Below are 18,927 nucleotides of genomic sequence, written 5' to 3' on the forward strand. Positions count from 1 at the left end.
TACTCAGAGCTCCTGTGTTGTGATTTTTAGAGCACAGTGTGTGTAGTAGCTTCCCTCACCCTATGCTTTTTGCCTTGTCTACCTTTAAATTGCTGAAATTTAACTATTTAAATGACTCCAGTGCAGAGGTCTGGAGGTCTATGTTACTGTGGCAAAGGTCAAAAACCTTTCAAATAATATCATCAGCCACACACATGGAACATCACCTCTGTGTATAAACAATAGCGATGCGTTGCTCATGGTTCTGGAGGTTGGAAGGCTGAGATCAGGACGGGACAAGGGTTCTGTTGTGATGAAGGCTTTTTCCTGGGATGCAGACTAACTTCTTGTGTTCTCATGTAGCAGAAGGTGAGGTGGAAATCCTATTCTAGAGACGCCACCCTCTGACCTAATGACTTGTTAGTGAGGAGTCAAACATTACCACCGCCAGGACCATCTGCTACAACGGTGAAGGCATTTGCCCAGGAGTAGTGGCACCCTTCTCCTACACAAGAAGACCCGTTGATGGTCTGTAGCAAGGCTCTCCCTTGCCTTACTTAAAAATGTAAGACCAAGGCAAAATGGCTGATGTGAGGCAATTTCTGACCTTAGGACTCCATATGCACAGAAGACTTGTAATATCTATGTGTTTCTGCCTAATAAACTAAAGAAACTGTTTTAAAAAAACAAAAATGGGTCAGGGATATAGTTCAAGTGGTAGAGTGCTACCTTAGCATGCACAAATCTCCAGTACTATATAAACTGGGTGTGGCAGTGCACGCCCCAAACCTCAGCACTAGGGAGGCAGACAAGGAAAGGTCAGATCAAGGCCACACTTAGCTATATTGGGCCCCAGAGGCCACCCTGAACTACTCTTTAAAACAAACAACAAAAGGTGTTTTGGTAACACTGTTAAGGTTTCTTTTTGACCTGAAGTATTTTATATTTCCTCATCTCTGGGAGAAACATTTTAATATGGAGAATAGTGTCTCCCACAAACAGCCCAATGGGAGCTCTAAAAGAGAACTTTTTAAAAGTTATTTTTGTTGTTGTTTACTTCTTTGGGTTGTTTGTTTGTTTGTTTGTTTGTTTGTTTGTTTTTGAGACAGGGTTCTCACTCTATAACTGGCCAAGAACATGCAGACCAGGCTTGGCCTCAAACTCACAGCCTCCTGAGTATAGGATTAAAAGCATGCACCATGAAACCTGGCTTTGGAGTTACTTTAAAAACTAACTCTGTACACATCAAAACATAATCTCTTAACTTTGAAAAACAACCAATAGCCACAATAAGAATGTGATTTTAAAACTCTTCTGTCAGTTTGCTAGTCTACACAGAATTTAGGCTTCTATGATGTGCCCTGAGCAGACGACATAATGGGTTTCTTATTGGTCAGCCCTGGTACCAAAGATTATCATCTTGACCTCACACTGACCTTATTAGCCCTGTTAAAAAAGTCATGTGCCATTGTCAACCAGGCTTTTCTTCCCACCATGAGTCGACCAAACTCTTCTTGCAGTTGACTCAGTTTCTGGTTAGAGAGCTGTAGGCGTTCTTTTTCTGTGATGTCCTTGGACAGTAGGATCTCCAGCGCCTGGCTCTTCAGCTTCTCTGTGGTCGAATTCCATTCCTGCAAGAGATCATCCTCTTTAGTGATTGCACAGACACTGTCACAATTGAATGTTGGTGCCTCCCTCCCCAAATACAAATGTTGACACGGAATCCTTCAATGGGATGGTTGTAGGAGGTGGAGCCTTGGGAAGTTAGGTCAGAGGGTGGAGCCTCTGTAAATAGGATTTCCACCTCTCCTTCTGCTGCCAGAGAGGAAGTTAGTCTGCATCCCAGGAGGGAACCCTCATCACCACAGAGCGCTTGTCCCTTCCTGACCTCCAGAATCATGAGAAATACACTGTTATTGTTTATCAGCCTTCCTGTCAAGTTACAACAACTAGAACTAAGACACCCACTTTGTAATCCCTCATAAGATTCAGGGGACATGGATCAGAAATCTGTCACTATATTTTCCAGTCCATAAAGTCTAATGAATAGTGTAGAAGCAAACGCTACATTTTGAGTTCGAGTACCAATGTGTAGTTACCATAGAAAAGGATACAGAGAACAGGCTCCAGAAGAAGAGAACATGAGAGAGGAAATGCCAGAGTGACTGATGCATCACCCTAAATTCAGATCCCATCCATCACTGTTACCTCTACCCCTAAACAAGCTCAGCATCCCTAAGTCATTTCCTTCTATTTGTATTTGTCTAAGTGTAAAGAAAAAAGTACCCCTCCCACAATTCAGTCTCCTTGTCAATGGAGCAAGTATGTACAACAAAGGAAGAAAAGTCACATGTCTACAGCTATTGTTTTTGTGTTAGCCACCACGGAACGAGAGATTGAGATTCATTACTCATCATAAGATAAATACTCATCAGAACGCAGTGTTTTCTTCTTGACCCTAGTTCTGTCTACTAATGCTTCACACTTAATGATACATAAGCATGTCAGAAAAAAAAGCCCTAACTTTTTACTTTATGTGGCATGAGGGTTAAAAACACAACCAGTAGAGAATAAAACATGAGTTGGAATAAACCAGTATTTATGGTAATTTCTTGAGTAAGTTCAAGTTTCTTGAGTCTTGCCTGATTGGTCCTCATAAAGCAACAATTGCTTCTAAGATGGCTGTCTTGTTAGTGTGTTTTCTGATGCCATCTCAGCTAACACGGAGTAAAGCAAAGCACAAGGCAGTTCGTGAAGCATAAAAAAGTCAACATCAGACTTGAAACATCTCGGCCTGGCTCTGTCCTGGCTTGTCTGCTATGCAAAATATCATGTTATTAAATTACATTGGTCATATTATGCTGTATAAAAGAAGTCTGATCTTAGGGTCACGTGCCATTAACGTTTCCATTCATTTCATAAGACACACTGAATACTACATATATGGTACAGTCAGGAACTTCAGAGAAAGAATAAAATGTAGCTTTATTCTTTAGCAATAAGTAAATTGTTATTTCACACAACTATCCTCTATTACATTATGAAATATATTAAATATGAATACACAATATGGTAGTGCTTTCCGTGACAATGAGTGGGTCTTGAAGGTAGAAATAGCATATACTCTTTCGTAATACCCATGGAACCTGTCCCAGTATTTATTCAAGTGAAAACTACTTTGATCGAGGGATATGAAAACAAGGAAGGTAGGTTAAGGGGTTAGGATGGGGGTGGAGGAAGAGTGGGAGGAGGCCTGTCGTAAGTGTGGCTTGTAACTGTAATCTTTGAAAATCTTCAGATTTGGGTGTGGTTTTTTTCTAATGTTTTTATAGACTCGGGAAAGTATGTTACAAATGCTGACCGCCCACAAGAAGGACCTCTGAGGCTAGCTCCTGGGTCTCTGCAACAGGCTACCTTTCGGGGAACTGAGGATACAGATTCCAAACTCTCCACATTTCTCACTGACGAGAAAAGCTGTGCTCATAGGCATGGGCTTTGTGCCACATGCAGTCTCAAGATCACTCACTTTTTAAAAGATCTTTGTGTCCCCACTTGAATAGAACAAATACATTTCATGGCATTCTTCTCGAAAGCATGGTAAATATCCCTCCCACTTCAAAACCAGCAAAGACCTGTTGGGAAAGAACAAATGTTCTTGGAGTGGCACAGTCCCCAGTAAATGCACCAACCCTCACTGAGTATCAACTCTACTCTCTCCTCTCAGTTCTGTCATGGCCCCTATTTCCTAATATTTGATCTTCCTGTATGAGTATTTCTTTTTCCCAGCTCTGAGCTAAGAGTAACGAGATGTTCCCAAAATGTCATTGGGTAGTATGATACTCAGTGTTAAAGGGAACAGGGTTCTGTGTCCCAGGAATTCTCAAATCTCTGCTAGGCTGGTGTGTGCCAAGACCTTCCCTGAGCTGCCTGCTCGTTTGCCTGCTAGCCCAGCTCTTCCTGTTTCCTTGTTTATTTTTCCTTATTTCTTTCCATTTCTTTTATGTATGCATGTGTGCTGTGCTGTGCATGTGTGTATGCACTGGTATCTTTCGGCATATATGGATGCTCATATGTGGGCACACATCTGTCAGTGTATGTGGAAGCCTATGGTTGGTCAAGAATCATCCTTAATAGCCTTTCTACTTTATTCACTGAGGTAGGATCTCTCAATCAAACCCAGAGCTCACTGATACGGCTGTTGCTAACTAGTCTGCTCTCAGGTCTACTGTCTGCCACTAAGGTTGGAATTACGGGCCATTTATGTGCAATTCCAAGGATCCAAATTCCAGCCTGACACCTGTATGAAATGGACTTTAGCCACTGAACCACCTCTTCAGCCTTCTTCTTTCTTTGTACATTTAACTACCCACTTGATCCATCTCAAGATTTTGTGCCATTACTTTTATAATCCATTAAGACCTGTGGGACAGTCTTGAACTCATGTGAAGAAATGCTTAATGCATGAAGATGCAGAATAAAACAACTAGTTTTTATTTTTTAAACTGGCATTGGCTAGAACCTTCTGCATTCATTCGTGAGGAAGGACCCTTAATAAATGCAAAATCTGGGGATTGCTTAGCATGCTATGTGTAAGGAAAATGCAGATAAAATCAGAATACAGAGAAACGGTTCATAGCCATGGTATATTCTGCTTGACGGCTTGAAGCTTTAGGACGCCATACTAACTGCCGACAAAGGGTGACCACTGCTTCTCCATTGTGTATGGCAGCACTGTGCAAGTGCTCTTCCTGCATCAGCTCACTTCATCTTGACCCACCCCTCTAAGGCCCAAGCAGTGAGCCAGTTTAACCACAGGGTCACTAGGGCTCAGAGGAAGTGTGCACTTGCTAATATCTCAGCACTGGCCAGAAAAGGAGTCAAAATCTGAGCGCAAGGTCTTTGTACCATCCCAGCCCCAGCTCTCCATGGGAGACAATACAACACTTCTTCACCAATAGCAGGAGGATTTACCATATTAGCTGAGAGAGAGCACCGTTTAAACCTCCATAGGGCCCTGATCAGGCCTCCGTGATGATAAATGCCTTACACTACCCTAGGGTTTTCTAATTTCAAATCAGAAGCCTCACTAACTGCAAAACAAACGCTGTATCTATATCATTATAGATATAATAGAGATAGAGATATAATCAAAAAAATTACTGCCCAAACTCGGGCTTAATTTTGTTTTACCAGTTGAACAAAATAATAAAGCTCTTCTCTGTAAATAAGGAGAGGAAGGCCTGTTCTTTCAAAATAGTCATAAATCTTCCTTTAGGGTAAATTTTGAAAACCACATGAGAGAGAACATTCTGGCACAGAGCCAAGTGTGTGGAAACCTCACTGTCACTTGCTAATTTGAATCCTGCTAGAAAGAGTGGGCCTCGACCTTCTGAAGAAACCACAAAGAGCCGGGTTCAGCCTCTTGCCTCTTTCCTTTCTTAATTACAGTCTCACACGAACTCCGTGGGCATTAAATGAAGCTGGGTGCATTCACTATTTCTATTCAATCTTCTCAGAAAATTGGCTCTGTTTTCTTTGGGCAATCTGCAGGCAGTTCCTGATGCACGTCTATACCATTGCGATGATGTATTTCCCCAGGCATCTTTCTGAGGGGACACTTTAACTGTTCTATTTATTTATTTTTTTAAGATGAAACTTTCAGCAGTCATCCGAACTCATCACACTTTTTAAAAAATGAAGTTGCCAACCTTGTCAGGGCCGGGGGAAGCCAACAGAGAGAATCTTAGTTCTTTTTCTCTCAGCCATCCTCGCTGTCTCTTAAGTGTTAGACTTCTTACGGGGTTTCAGTCACTTTGCAATAAAACATTTCCAGTGTGTGTCCCCACCAGCAGAAGCCAAGGTCTGCCGTGTTCCTGGCTTTCCAATTAGACAGAGGTGCGTGCATATCCCTGACCCAATAAAGTCGAGTGCGGTGTGGACTCCTGGGCTCAGGGTGGCTCTCTGGGTTATTCCATTATTTTCATTTTTGACTCACAGTAGTAACCCTTTTAAACTGCATCACTCCGTATTCCATTTGCTATAGAAATCGAGCTCCTCTAAGTTCCCTTGATGGAAAGGGTACTTTAAAGAGGATTAGTGTGGCTAGACAAGAAAGGGGAAAGATTTTTCTTTTATTTTTGTCCCAGTCTTAGGCTAGATCTTCAAATGAAGTTATGGATTGCCATTAAGTGGTTCCAAAAGTAAAATACGTTCACTAGTCCAATTTGAAAAGCAAAAGAAATTAACAATTGCAGTACGTTTAATAAGCTTTTCTTCACACAAAACATCCCCACAGAGGAGAGGATGTAATAATTCAATACCTTAGGATACATTGTCATTCTATGCTTGATTTCACAATGTAATTTTGAAGTGAGGGGAGACAGACAAAACGCAGTAGAGAATAAATGTGTAGGAGAGTGGGGAAACTGAGGCTATCACTGTTGAAACCAGATGGGGCAGAAGCCCATGCTGAGTTCCTGTACTGCTCCCAAAGCATGGCTGATTCCAAGACCATCTCAATGCACGCAGACCATTTCTTGCTCAGTCTCAAGTCTGGGATCCCATTTGCTTCAGCACCGGGAGGATTAACTCATTGACAGAAAATCAGAATTTTATGTGATTGCATTAGCAGATGGTACAAACAAACCTGGCAATTTTAATCAGAGAACATTTGAAAGTCTGCTTTGAGCAGACGTGGTTTTGAAAGCAATGTTTACGCTCCGGAAGAATGGCAGCGAGCAGGCAGAAGGCACACATTCTGATTATGTCAGGTTGGACAGTGAACTGTCCTGCAGGTTCCCCTCATTATGCGCCCTTCCAGGCATTTCCAGGCTGACCTGTGCCATTGTAGGGTCATCCTAGAAAAAAGGGGCTCCCTCACAGGGTCCAAGCGTGCAGAGTGCACTGCCCATGGGCCGAGTGCACTATGCCCTCCTGTGGTGTATTCCTGCAAAGGCACAGACTGTATACAGAAAGAACGGTGTCTCACCAATGGATGAAGGAAATGTGCAATTTAGCTTTCCAGTAGAGAATTCTGGAAATGAGCAGGAAGTGGGCCTGCAAGAATGTTTTTTATTCCTAACTTTTTAAGTAGCTCTGGGCTAAACTTTTCATTTGAGTTCTACTTCCCCGGAAAATCAATGCTGGCACCACCACTTGGTGGTACTGCTGTTTCTGTAGCGACTTGTGTTAATTCAATGACTCCTCAGCCATACTTCACATTCCAGTATTTGAAATGCTACCCAGATTTGGTTTATTAGCCTAATTATTCATAAATAACCTGGCTGGGATCGGGACTGATAGGCTATGATAGAAATGACAGCTATCCCCAAATTAATTTCTAAATATGAGTTAGGCTGTTTTCTCTTATTGCAAGAAAAACAAACAAGAAGTATCCCCCAAACCCTGGCTTAAAGTTTGTGGGTTCTTTTATTCTTTCCAGTGTTTGGCCACTGAGTGGAGCCCATAGTTGAGCAGCGCAGAGCAGGTGCTTGTGGCTGGCACTGAAGCAAATGGCTGGGTGGCCCAATAACATTTGAAAGCAAACTATAAAAACAATACAACACATGATAAACAAGTCTCCCCAATAGCGATAGAGTACAAGTAAATCTGCTTGTTCTTCCTTAGTTTCAAGTAAGATTTTAATTATGTGGGAAATTGGAGGAGGTATTTATAGCACAAATCCCAATTGGTCTTAATAATAAAATCCCAGAGCCAGATATTGGGGTAAATGCTAAAAGATCAGAGAAGTAAAGGAACTAGCCACAGCCAGCTTCTCAGCCTGAAAGGGGAGAGCTCCTGTCTCCTCTTGCTTTATATTCCTCTCTCTGCCCAGCCATGTCACTTCCTGTTTCCACCTCCCTAGTGCTAGGATCAAAGGCATCTGCCTCCACTGCCTGGCTCTGTTTCTCTTTTAGACTGGATCAATCTCGTGTAGCCCAGGGTGGCCTTGAACTCTTGATCTTCTTGCTTCCTCCTCCCAAATTCTGGGATTAAAGGAGTGTGCCACCACTTCCTGGCCTCTATGGTTAACTGGTGGCTAGCTCAGCTTTCTGATCTCCAGGCAAGCTTTATTTGTTAGAGCACAAACAAAATATCACCACAAGTATTTTCCCAAGATGTATGTTTTCTGAGAACCACTGTTCTTTCTCCTTACATCTTTGCTGTATTCTTTAGGTTTCTTGCCCCCCCCCCTTTGCAAACATTTTTTCTTAGTTGATTATTACTTTATTCAGACTGGTGTTTCTGTTTTTAATCAAAATTAATAAAAGATTGACTGGCCAAAACCTTTTTGTAGAACACAGTTTATCTATAATCAGATCAACATATAGGCTAGTGAAGTAGCTGTATTCATGGCCTGCAATGACTTAGTGTTTGTTAGAGGATCTACTGGGCTTGCATTGAGGGCATGTACTGGGCATGTATTGAGTTGATTCACATATGTGAATCAACTATAGGGTAAATTATGAGGTTTCAACCTCATATAGAAATTCCCCTACATGAAATATGTTAAAATAACAGAAGGAAGGCTTCTGTTTGTATTTTACACATCAGATTAAAAACTAGAACAATGGATGTAAATGCATTAATATCTCCTGAGAAAGCTTTAAGAACATATTTTTAGGTTTACTCCATATCCACTGAATCATAATTTTTATTGGCAGGGTGGGAAATTTTTTTTTTAAAGCTGAACATTTTATTTGAAGTCAGAGAGAATCAATAATACTTCTAGCCCACCAAATGTTAGGACTATCAATGTAGAATATTCATAAGGTACTAATAAACAGGTAACAAGTGGTCTAGAACATGTTATAATCATTCTAATAAATGGAGGTTGGATTGTATAATCATAGTAGTTTTAGCATTAAAACTCAACATACTGGTCTCTTAAAAATTACGCTACTCTTATATTTGAGAATAGGAAGAAGCAAAGTGCTAGAGAGGCCCACAGAAATCCACAAAGATACCCCCACAACAGACTGCTGGCAATGGTCGAGATACAGCCTGAACCCTACTCTGGTGATGGGATGGCCAAACACCCTAATTGTCGCGCTAGAAACCTCATCCAAAGACTGAGGGATCTGGATGCAGAGATCCATGGCTAGGCCCTGGGTGGAGCTCTGGGAGCCCAATTAGTGAGAATGAGGAGGGTTTATATGAGCGAGAATCGTTGAGACCAAGGTTGGATAAAGCACAGGGACAAATAGCCTAACGAATGGAAACACATGAACTATGAACCAATGGCTGAGGGGTCACCAACTGGATCAGGCCCTCTGAATGGGTGAGACAGTTGATTGGCTTTATCTGTTTGGGAGGCATCCAGGCAGTGGGACCTGGTCCTGTGCTCATTGCATGAGTCGGCTGTTTGAAACCTGGGGCCTATGCAGGGTCCCTTGGCTCGGCCTGGGAGGAGGGGACTGGACCTACCTGAACTGAGTCTACCAGGTTGATCTCAGTCTGCGGGGGAGGCTTTGCCCTGGAGGAGGTAGGAATGGGGGCTGGGCTGGGGGGGAGGTGAGGGAGGCGGGAGGGGGGAGAACAAGGGAATCCATGGCTGATATGTAGAACTGAATTGTATTGCAAAATAAAAATAAAAAAATTTTAAAAAAAATTACGCTACTGCCTTGACGACTTGTAAACCTAAAATTTAAACTTGGTTTTATAAATCCAGTAAGATTTGAAATGGGCTTTAGAAGACACAATGTCAAGTAAAATCCTTGTCTTCATACTTGGGGAGTGACTTGTAGGGCAATCCATCATGAGTTTGAAATCTCTCTGATGCATTGTTGACCATCATCCTGATTTGTGAAGAACTCACACACTGTGTTCTATTTTATTCTTTCTTCATGCCATTGTCTCAGACAAAGAACCCATGGACTTAACGGGGAAAATGAAAAATAAAAACAAATTTTTTTTAGGTTTTTCTTTCCTAAACTTTTCCAAATACCTATATAGTTATTTTAAACTTTTCCTATAACTTTTGTAGCTATATATAGAAGATCTATATACTCTATCTTCATTATAGGAGCAAATTCTTGCCTCTAATGGTATGGAAGACATCATTTGTCTTCAAACAAAATGTACTCAAGACTAGAATTTCTTCCATGTATTTCCCTTTCTGTGGGATCTGATGCAGCTTGTTACTAAGTAGGACTATAACACTCTTACTCTATGCTCGATAATCTGTGAAGTAGTGACAAGTGATGCCGCCAGGTGGGCGTTTTATAACTCTCACACTGAATGGGGAACAATCTAAAAAGCATTCCTCAACATTGCTTAAGGATAGCTTACTAATATCAAAGGAATCGTTGTGAGCTGAAGTGAGAACCAAGCAAATGCTTCATAGAAAGTGCCTGTCCCTTCTGGTTTGGAGAATCTGAGATGCTCTCTCATGCGACTTTAATCATGAGTAGACTTCTAACTGGGGAGCTTGGAAGTGAAGTGGGACTAGGTAGAAGGCTGGGGGTGGGGGCAGTGTTTGTGGAAGACACAGCCCTGGCCTTGGAGGTGGGACTGGGTGGAAGGCAGGGGGCGGTGCTTGTGGAAGACACAGCCCTTGCCAGAGCAACAAATCAAGGCAAGATGAAGTGCTGCGGTGGGGGGGGGGGGGAGCAGGGGTAATAGGGGATCTTGATCATAAGATAAATGCAGCTGACCCAGAGCAAGACTTTCACAAGCATTTCCTGTGGGCAGAGATATCTAAGACAAGGCTTAAAACCAAGGTGGGAGTGGTCAAGGCAAATGAGGACCCCAAGTGGTAGGAAGTGAAAATGGCTAAGAAATAGGGAGGGGTGAAGAATGAAGAGTGGGGATTAGAGAGACTGCTCAATAGTTAAGGGCACTGGCTGTTCTTCCAGGGGACCTGGGTTTGATTTCCAACTTCATAGCTGTCTGTGACTCCAGTCCCGGGGTATACAACACCTCCTTCCGGCCTCCATAAGGCACCAGGCACACATGTGGTACACAGGCACGCATACAAGCAAATACACGAATGCACAAAACAATAATAAAAAATGAATATAAGATGAAATGGGGAATTAACAGATGCTAACCAAAGGAATTTGCAAGGCTGCTATAAATAAATAATGTCTCCAATTAAAACAGTTATTCCAATTGTTTCAGAATATTCCAGAACAAGAAGGCAGCATAGAGACAGGGTGACTGAATTGATATAGAACAGCCCCTGTGGCCCAGGTTTAGTGGTTCAAAAAAATGAATGGGATGGAGTTTGTGAGCCAGCCACTCAGGGGAGGCCATGAAACAAGAACATGGAATCTGAGAACATAGTAGATGAAGGAAATTTAAGGTCAGGAACTGAGTAATCACTGCCTGAATGTTGCAGTAGCACAGGAAGGCCCTAGTGGTTTTGGGACTCCCTCACTGTTACCATCTGATTATGCATCATTAAAAGAGGAACTACAAGAAGCCATGCTTTGGGGGAATTTCCACTTCAGGATTGACCAATAATAAAGAACCAGGAGGAAGAAGGGAAAACCAGAACTCAAAACAAAAGCAATCAAATCTTCTTCTAGGCATTTAAACAGAATGAGCCGAGGGTTCCAGAACACACTGGCAGCAGGTGCTTCCAACTGAGTAATTACAGACCACAATATTCTGTTTTTGTGGAACTTAGCTCCTTCTAAAACAGACATACTGTTTTAAGATGCAAATTTCCCTTGGAAATTAAAAGGATATGGCTTGCTGAGCTTGAAACTAGCCCTAAGTAAGAGGCAAGAATTGGGTTACTGATTTAAAAAAAAAAAAAATCCCATTGTTTTATGGATTTTCCCAAGGCTCATTGGCAAACTCAATACTATTTATACAGATTTGTGACTGTTGGTGATGGAATTGTTTCTAATTTATGTTCTGTGAAAAATGACATCTGCTTATAATTGGGAAGTTCATTTAAAAATCAGGCAAGTAAAACAAATTATTCACTAAAATGAAGACAGAGGAATTGAGATGTGGGGATGCAGGTGTCCTAACGTTGGGAGAAGGGGGCTAATTTTTGCCTTGAGACATTTCAGATTTGATTTCTGATCTGGACAAAGCAGTGCAAAAGAAGCCAATTCCACTCAATTTCACAGGCTTTTCTTGACAGTCGTCAGCTATGATGTGGACTGATTTAAGGAAGGACTGTGTTTTGTTGTAGCATATCTTCAGTGAGGGAAATCAGGGAATAACGAAAGACTGGAGAGTAACTGTGAGTTTCTCTGTGTAAATTCATCTATGCAGGAATGAGAAGAAAACATTCCAGTGCTTGGGAAATAGTAACAAAATATTTGGATAACCTGAAACTGGTTATTTGAACTCTGGATATTGCCTCACACCTCCTGAAGCATCAAAGAAATACCCAAGTAGTTCCTTCATACTGAACATTCCATTTCAGTGATACTTATGGAGGATAATAGTACACTTTCATTCACAAAATATATTCTGACCATACTTCTCCCTTCCTCCAACTCCTTCCAGTTCATTCCCACTCCTCACCCATACATTTTTAAAGGAACAATCAGACATTTCACATGCTTATCTTCTGATCTTCAATCACCTGCTTAATGGGTCCAAGATGGGGGAGGGGACAAGCAGCCAAAGGAAATCAAGTCCTAAGCCTGGGCAATCGTGTCCACACTCTCAGACACTAGAGATCTATTTAGATTTATATTGTCATGGCTGGGGAGATGGCTTCGTAGTTAAGAGCACTTGTTGCTCTTGCAGAGGACCTGGTTTAGTTCCCACCACTCACATAGTGGCTCACAACCATCTGTAACTCCAGTTCCAGGGGATCTGATGCCCTCTTCTGACCTTTGCAGGCGTCAGCTGCACACAAGGGGCACAGACATACATTCAGCCAAACACTCATACACATATCTATCAATCTAAAATGGATGGATGGATAAATGGATGAATGGATGTGGGGCGTTTACCCACCACCCCCACAGTTCCCCAGAGTTTTCTTGAGTGCGAGCAGCAGGAAATATTAGATAGAAAGACTATATTGCGGAGAATCTTGCGGAGATAAACAGATAGAAAATACAGGATAGCTTCGAGAGGGCCTGGAACCTTTTCCAACGGGCCCTGTCTCTGCCCCAGGGTTTTTATAGAGACGCCAAGGGGTGGAGCAAATGACCTCCTCCCCCAGCACAGCCAAGTGCAGACCATCTGAGACACCTGCACTCAGGCCCATGGTCCTAATCATCCTCTATGCGGACCTGCTGGGTAAAGCCACAAGGAACCCTGAGAACGGGCTCCCACAGATGGACACACATATAGTGGGAATTTGCCCCACCCATGACCTTGGGCTATCTGGCCTGGTAGAGAGGTGATGCTTCTTATCTGCCTATGTGATGGATTAAAGGGGAGGAGAAAGGGGGTCTCAGTTTCTTGGGTGGTGAAGACATGATCAGGCGTTGTGAAGCAGTGTGTGATCCATCCCTAGCTTTCCAAGGACTCTGAAACTGGATTTATCTTATCCTGTATCAATGAGTCTGTTTTCCACATAGAACCCCTTAATAAATTGAGATGTAGATATAGATATAGATATAGATAGACCATTGAGGCTCTTGTTACACAGACAGACAGATATAAATTTAAACCTATGTTCTAACAATGACTACAATTTATACTGTCTTTGGGATTCTACAATTTACATTGTCTTTGATTACACTGTTTGCTTGGTTGGTTGGTTTTTATTTTTCCCTTTCTTTTTTCTTTATATCTCTGACCTCCAAAGTGTTGTTCAAAGACCAACATCAGCTGCATTACGTAGGAGTTTACTACAAATGAAGACACTGTTGGGACCGCATCCTAAGCCTGATATATCAAATCCTGCTGTAGTTTGAGAATCCCTGGTCTACAGCTCTCTGTAAAAGCAACCCCCCCCCCCAACAGTTATCTTAGTTCGGGTTTTTATTGCTGTGAAGAGATACCATGACCACAGCAACTCTTATAAAGGAAACATTTAATTGAGGTGGCTCGCTTACAGTTTCAGAGGTTCAGTCCATTATCATCATGGCAGGGAGCATGGTGGTGTGCATGTAGATGTGGTGCTGGAGTAATAGCTGAGAGTCCTACATCTTGCAGGCAACAGGAACTCATCTGAGACACTGGGTGGTATCCTGAGCATAGGAAACCTCAAAGTCCACTCCCACAATGACATACTCCAACAAGACTATACACACTCGAACAAAGCCACACCTCCTAATAGTGCCATTCCCTATGAGATCTTGGGGGGCAGTTACATTCAAACTACCACAACAGATGAATAAGAAACAAACAATGAAGGAGGTTTGTGTGTGATATGATCTTAGATGTAGAAAATCCAATGGAATGCTCAAAGCCTCTCAGAATTAATACACTACCCAAATTCACAGTTTCTATAGACTAGCAATGACCAATGTGAACAGGGAATTAGAAGACAATTTCATTTATTGTAGTATAAGAAAGAATAAAATGGGAATAAATTTAATGAAAACAAGTACAAGACTAGTACACTGAAAATTATTAATCACTGTTGAAAAGGGGGAAGAAATCCAGAAAAAGCCTGAATAAATGGAAAGACATTCTGTGAGTACAAACCAGAAAATTTAATATTGTTAAGATGGCAATACTGAAGCTGGAGAGATGACTTGGTGGTTAAGAGCACTGGCTGCTCTTCCAGGGGGCTTGGGTTTGATTCCCAGCACTCACATGGCAGCTCACAACCATCCGTAACTCCAGTTCCGGGGGATCCTATGCCCTCTTTTGGCTCTGTGGGCATCGCATGCATGTGCTACATAGACATACACGCAGGCACACACCCATACACACAACATAAAAGTTTTAAAAAGGAAAAGATTAGGACAGTAACAGTCTTCCAGATATCTAGAGATATGAAGCAATTCTTGCCAGGATCTTCAGGACCTTATCTAAAGAAAGGCTAATCCTAATATTCACGTGGAATTGCAGGGCAATCTAAATACCTAATATGACCAGGGATGGTGTTGGCTTGAAACAGGAACAAAGTAAGGGAACTTACACTTCCAAATTTCAAAGTTTTTCTTTTAAATTAAAATAGTGTGGTACAACATAACACACATACTGATAAGTGGAATAGGAACGAGAATCCAGAAGTAAGCCCCAACATCTGTGGTTAGTGAGAGAGGTACCCAACTCATTTAATCAGGAAAATGGTTTTATTCAATTCCTGAACTGCAGGGACTCTGGAAAACCATGTGAGATGCTAAGAAGTTAATCCCTTGCCTTACACCACACACAGAAATCTACACCAAACAGAATAAAGACCTAAACAGAAAAGCTAAAGCTACAGCATTCTTAAAAGGGAACACAGGAGTACATCTTTGTGACCCTAGGTTTAGCAGACATAGTACTATAAAATAGAAGCAAGAGCATTTAAAATAAGCTGGACTTTATCAAAATTACAAGTTTTTTTTCATGGACGGATGCTATGGATAAAGGGGTTGTATGAACATTTCTTCAAAGAAATGGTACACAATGGACAATTAGCACTCAAAAGGCTACAAAGTCACTAGTTGCTAAGGAAATGTAAGAATTCCCAATCAGCCAGCACTTATCACACACTCAGAAGGGTGCAAAATGAAACAAAATGGAAAATGGCAAGTGTTGGAGTGGGCACTGAGAAACTGGACCCATTGAGCATACAATGGTGCAGATGGAAGACGTTGAAGTGATTCCCCCATTGAGTTAAACAGAAGCAGCATGTAATATCATGATTCTACCTGTGTGTGTGTGTGTGTGTGTGTGTGTGTGTGTGTGTGTGTGTGTGTGTGTGCATATCCAAAGGAACTGAAAATAGATGCTCACACAAAATCATGTACATGAATGTTTGCTGTGGCAGAAGTAACCAGGATGTATGGATGAAACAGTGTAGTCTATCCATACAACAAAATATTTCTCAGCCATAAAAAGAGTGAGGTGCCGTGGTCAGAACAGACCTGGGAGTTCTTTTATGTAATACATACAAAATAAGCAAATCCACAGAGACAGAAAGCAAACCAGTAGTTGGTTGGGAGTGGGGGAGGGGGGTCGCATTGAGTGCTTAATGAGATGGATGTGTCCTTTGGGGGCCATGGAAATATTCTGTAATACACAACATTGTAAACTTACTAAATGTCACTAAGGATAAATTATATAATCCTTTTATTTATTTTACTGTCATTAAGGATCTATATGACAAGCATTTTGCTAAGCATGGTTGTATATGAACACATTTAATCCTTAAAATAACTGAATAAGTGGGCTGCAATTACTGTCCCCTTTTTTACAAAAAGAGAATGAAATTCAGGTCCAATTTTCTTTTAATGTCTGGGATGGCACCAGAAATAAGCAGACATGCTCAATTTTATCTTTATGTCTTATACTTATTTCTAATAGGAAGAAATATACATATCCATATACTTTGTGTGGTGTTAATTTTCAATGATTAGTTTTATGTATTTTTTGACAAAATAAAATTGTATTATTCAATTAGAAAGATAGAATGAGAAACAGATTTTAAAGGGTCACTTATACTGACTGTATAGGTGATAGTTATGCAAGCAAGTTATTCAAATAAACCTGCAGGAAATTCTACTTTACTTCTTTTTCTCATACCAGAAAGCTTCAACATTGACTTTTTCCTTTGAATAAAGTTTCTGTGGGACCACAGCCCTGGTGCTTTTCACAAGATATTCTAATAATATTATTTATAGGAACCCGGGGCCAGACCACAAATCCAGTTTGTGAAGTCAGCCACAAGTGGAAAATATTTTCAATGGCTTGGAAAATCAGATTAGATGATGACTCATGGAAGATGGTTTGGGTCTTGAAGCTGGTGGATGTGAACACTACTGTATCCAAACATGGGAGGTGATGTTTCTATACACTACTTCCAGTTTGCTTCTCAGAACTGTAAAGACCATTGTTAATGAAGGGCTTTATAACCATTATTCTCTCATCAGTAAAAGCCAGAGAGCGTGGGCATGCATGACTAAAACTTCTAAGTTCCTTGTAAATTTTAGCATGCATACACATTTTCACAGGGGACTTGTAAAACACAGGCCCTGGCTTTGGGTTTGATGGGGAAGCTGAGAGGAACAGTTGCATAGCATGGCTGTAAGTCTCCCTGGAAGATGCAAATTAATAACCTCCATCTCTAAAGAGACTATGACCCACCTCTAAAGTCAAAAAGTCACCAGAAGCATTTTCTTCAGCCTCATTTCTCATCTGCTCTCCTGTAGACTGTTTGCGATGTCATCTCAACTGCAGAGAAGGTTCTCTTGTTTGAAGGGCAGCTCACTGCCCACTGGCTCTCCACTTAGTAGAAGGTGTGAAATGTGAACAGGTGGGAAGAGGCGGGTCGATTGCTAAAGGAGAACGATGTATTTTGTGGGAAGTTCTTAGAGAGTACATGCCTTTTCTAAACAAAACAAAACAACAAAACAAGCCTCTAGCCAAAACCTTTTATGTCTTTGTGGAGTGGTGAGCCAGAGGATACCAGATCTTTGAAGGTTGTTTTTTGTTTGTTTGTTTGTTTTTTAAGATTTTATTTTATGTATATAGTGTTTTGCCTTCAAGTATGTAAATTCATCACATGAGTGTTATATCTGTGGAGGTAAGAAGATGACACTTGATCCTCTGGAACTAGAATTACCAACAATTATAAGCAGCCAAGTAGCCTGCCTTGGTCCAGGTTAAATGCTCTTAACCACTGAGCCACCTCTGCAGCAGCACCTGAGAGATTTCAGGTTTTAGAAGAACCTGCACTCTGTTTCTTTTATTATTATTTAAAAAAACTCTAACATTTTAAGATTGACAGTGAGTCACTTTTCTATTTTTATTTTTTTAAGCTCAATGTTGACAAATAACTATAGATTCTCTGGGAATGAGATCCAGATGTCAATAATTTCTATGTACTTCTCAGGACTCAGTGAGTAGCCAGAACTGAGAAGCACTGGCCTCAGTCCACCCCACAGCACCAACTTCAAAGGAATTCACTGAAGGGAGGGGTAAAACTATGGGAGCCCAGGTTGATGCCAGAAGGCAGTTCTTCTATGAACATGGCAACTGATTCTGACCTCTAAAGTTGCAATTAAGCTTTGGGTTATCAAGTTGACTTACGATGCCATCCAAGGATGATTTGAAGTAATCCATGTTTGCTATTCCTTTATCGGTTATATATGTGAAAGGAAAATAATTTTCATATCAAGTAAAGATGGTATAGGTAAAACAATGACTCACATTCCAAGGTTCTATTTAAACACTCTCAACTATTTCAACACGCTCTGAAACTTAATTGAGAACTGCAAAAGTTACTCCATTTCTTGATTTGAACGTATTCCAGCAAAAAACAATGGAGTCATTTCTGCAGTTTACTTAGAAAAGGCTGGCAAGACTGACAATCTGTACCATCCAGCTCCCTGCTGGTCAGTCTCACTGTGGGAAGCACAGACACCTGTGAACCTGATTACTTCCATGAGTTTCAGTAATGACTCCCACTTGATGCCTTATTTCTGATGAATTCTCTTTGACAGTGACATCCCCATTCCTCTCCTCATGGCTGCACACAAACGCGAGTCCAGAATGCACTGTGCTGCTTCCTATTTGAGACATATAAAAAACTGAATCCTTTCTCAAAGGAATAAGATTATTGAAAACCCACAGATGAAAACTGTCTTACTTAGGTTTTTATTAATGTGAAGAGATACCATGACCATGGCAACTCTTATAAAGGAAAGCATTTAATTGGGGCTGGTTTACAGTTCAGAGGTTTAGTCCATTATCATCATGGCAGGAAACAAGGCAGCAGGCAGGCAGACATGGTGCTGGAGACGGAGCTGAGGGTTCTTACATCTTGATCCCACAGGCAGTGGTCTGAGACACTGGGTATATCTTAAGCATAGCAGACCTCAAAGCCTGCCCCCACAGTGACACACTTCAACAAGGCCACAC

General features: G+C 41.4%; 1 protein-coding gene across 4 annotated transcripts in view; it reads right to left on the reverse strand.

Moving 5' to 3' along the window:
• Positions 1–18,927, reverse strand: part of Ccdc141 (coiled-coil domain containing 141) — a 157,561-nt gene that overhangs the window by 78,054 nt on the left and 60,580 nt on the right. For all 4 annotated transcript variants that reach the window (XM_059260768.1, XM_059260767.1, XM_059260770.1 and 1 more), the window contains exon 7: positions 1,416–1,610. In XM_059260768.1, the coding sequence (XP_059116751.1) occupies positions 1,416–1,610 (195 nt within the window). The remainder of the gene's footprint in view (positions 1–1,415; positions 1,611–18,927) is intronic.

The sequence above is a fragment of the Peromyscus eremicus genome, chromosome 4 (assembly GCF_949786415.1).
Source record: "Peromyscus eremicus chromosome 4, PerEre_H2_v1, whole genome shotgun sequence".
NCBI lineage: Eukaryota > Metazoa > Chordata > Mammalia > Rodentia > Cricetidae > Peromyscus > Peromyscus eremicus.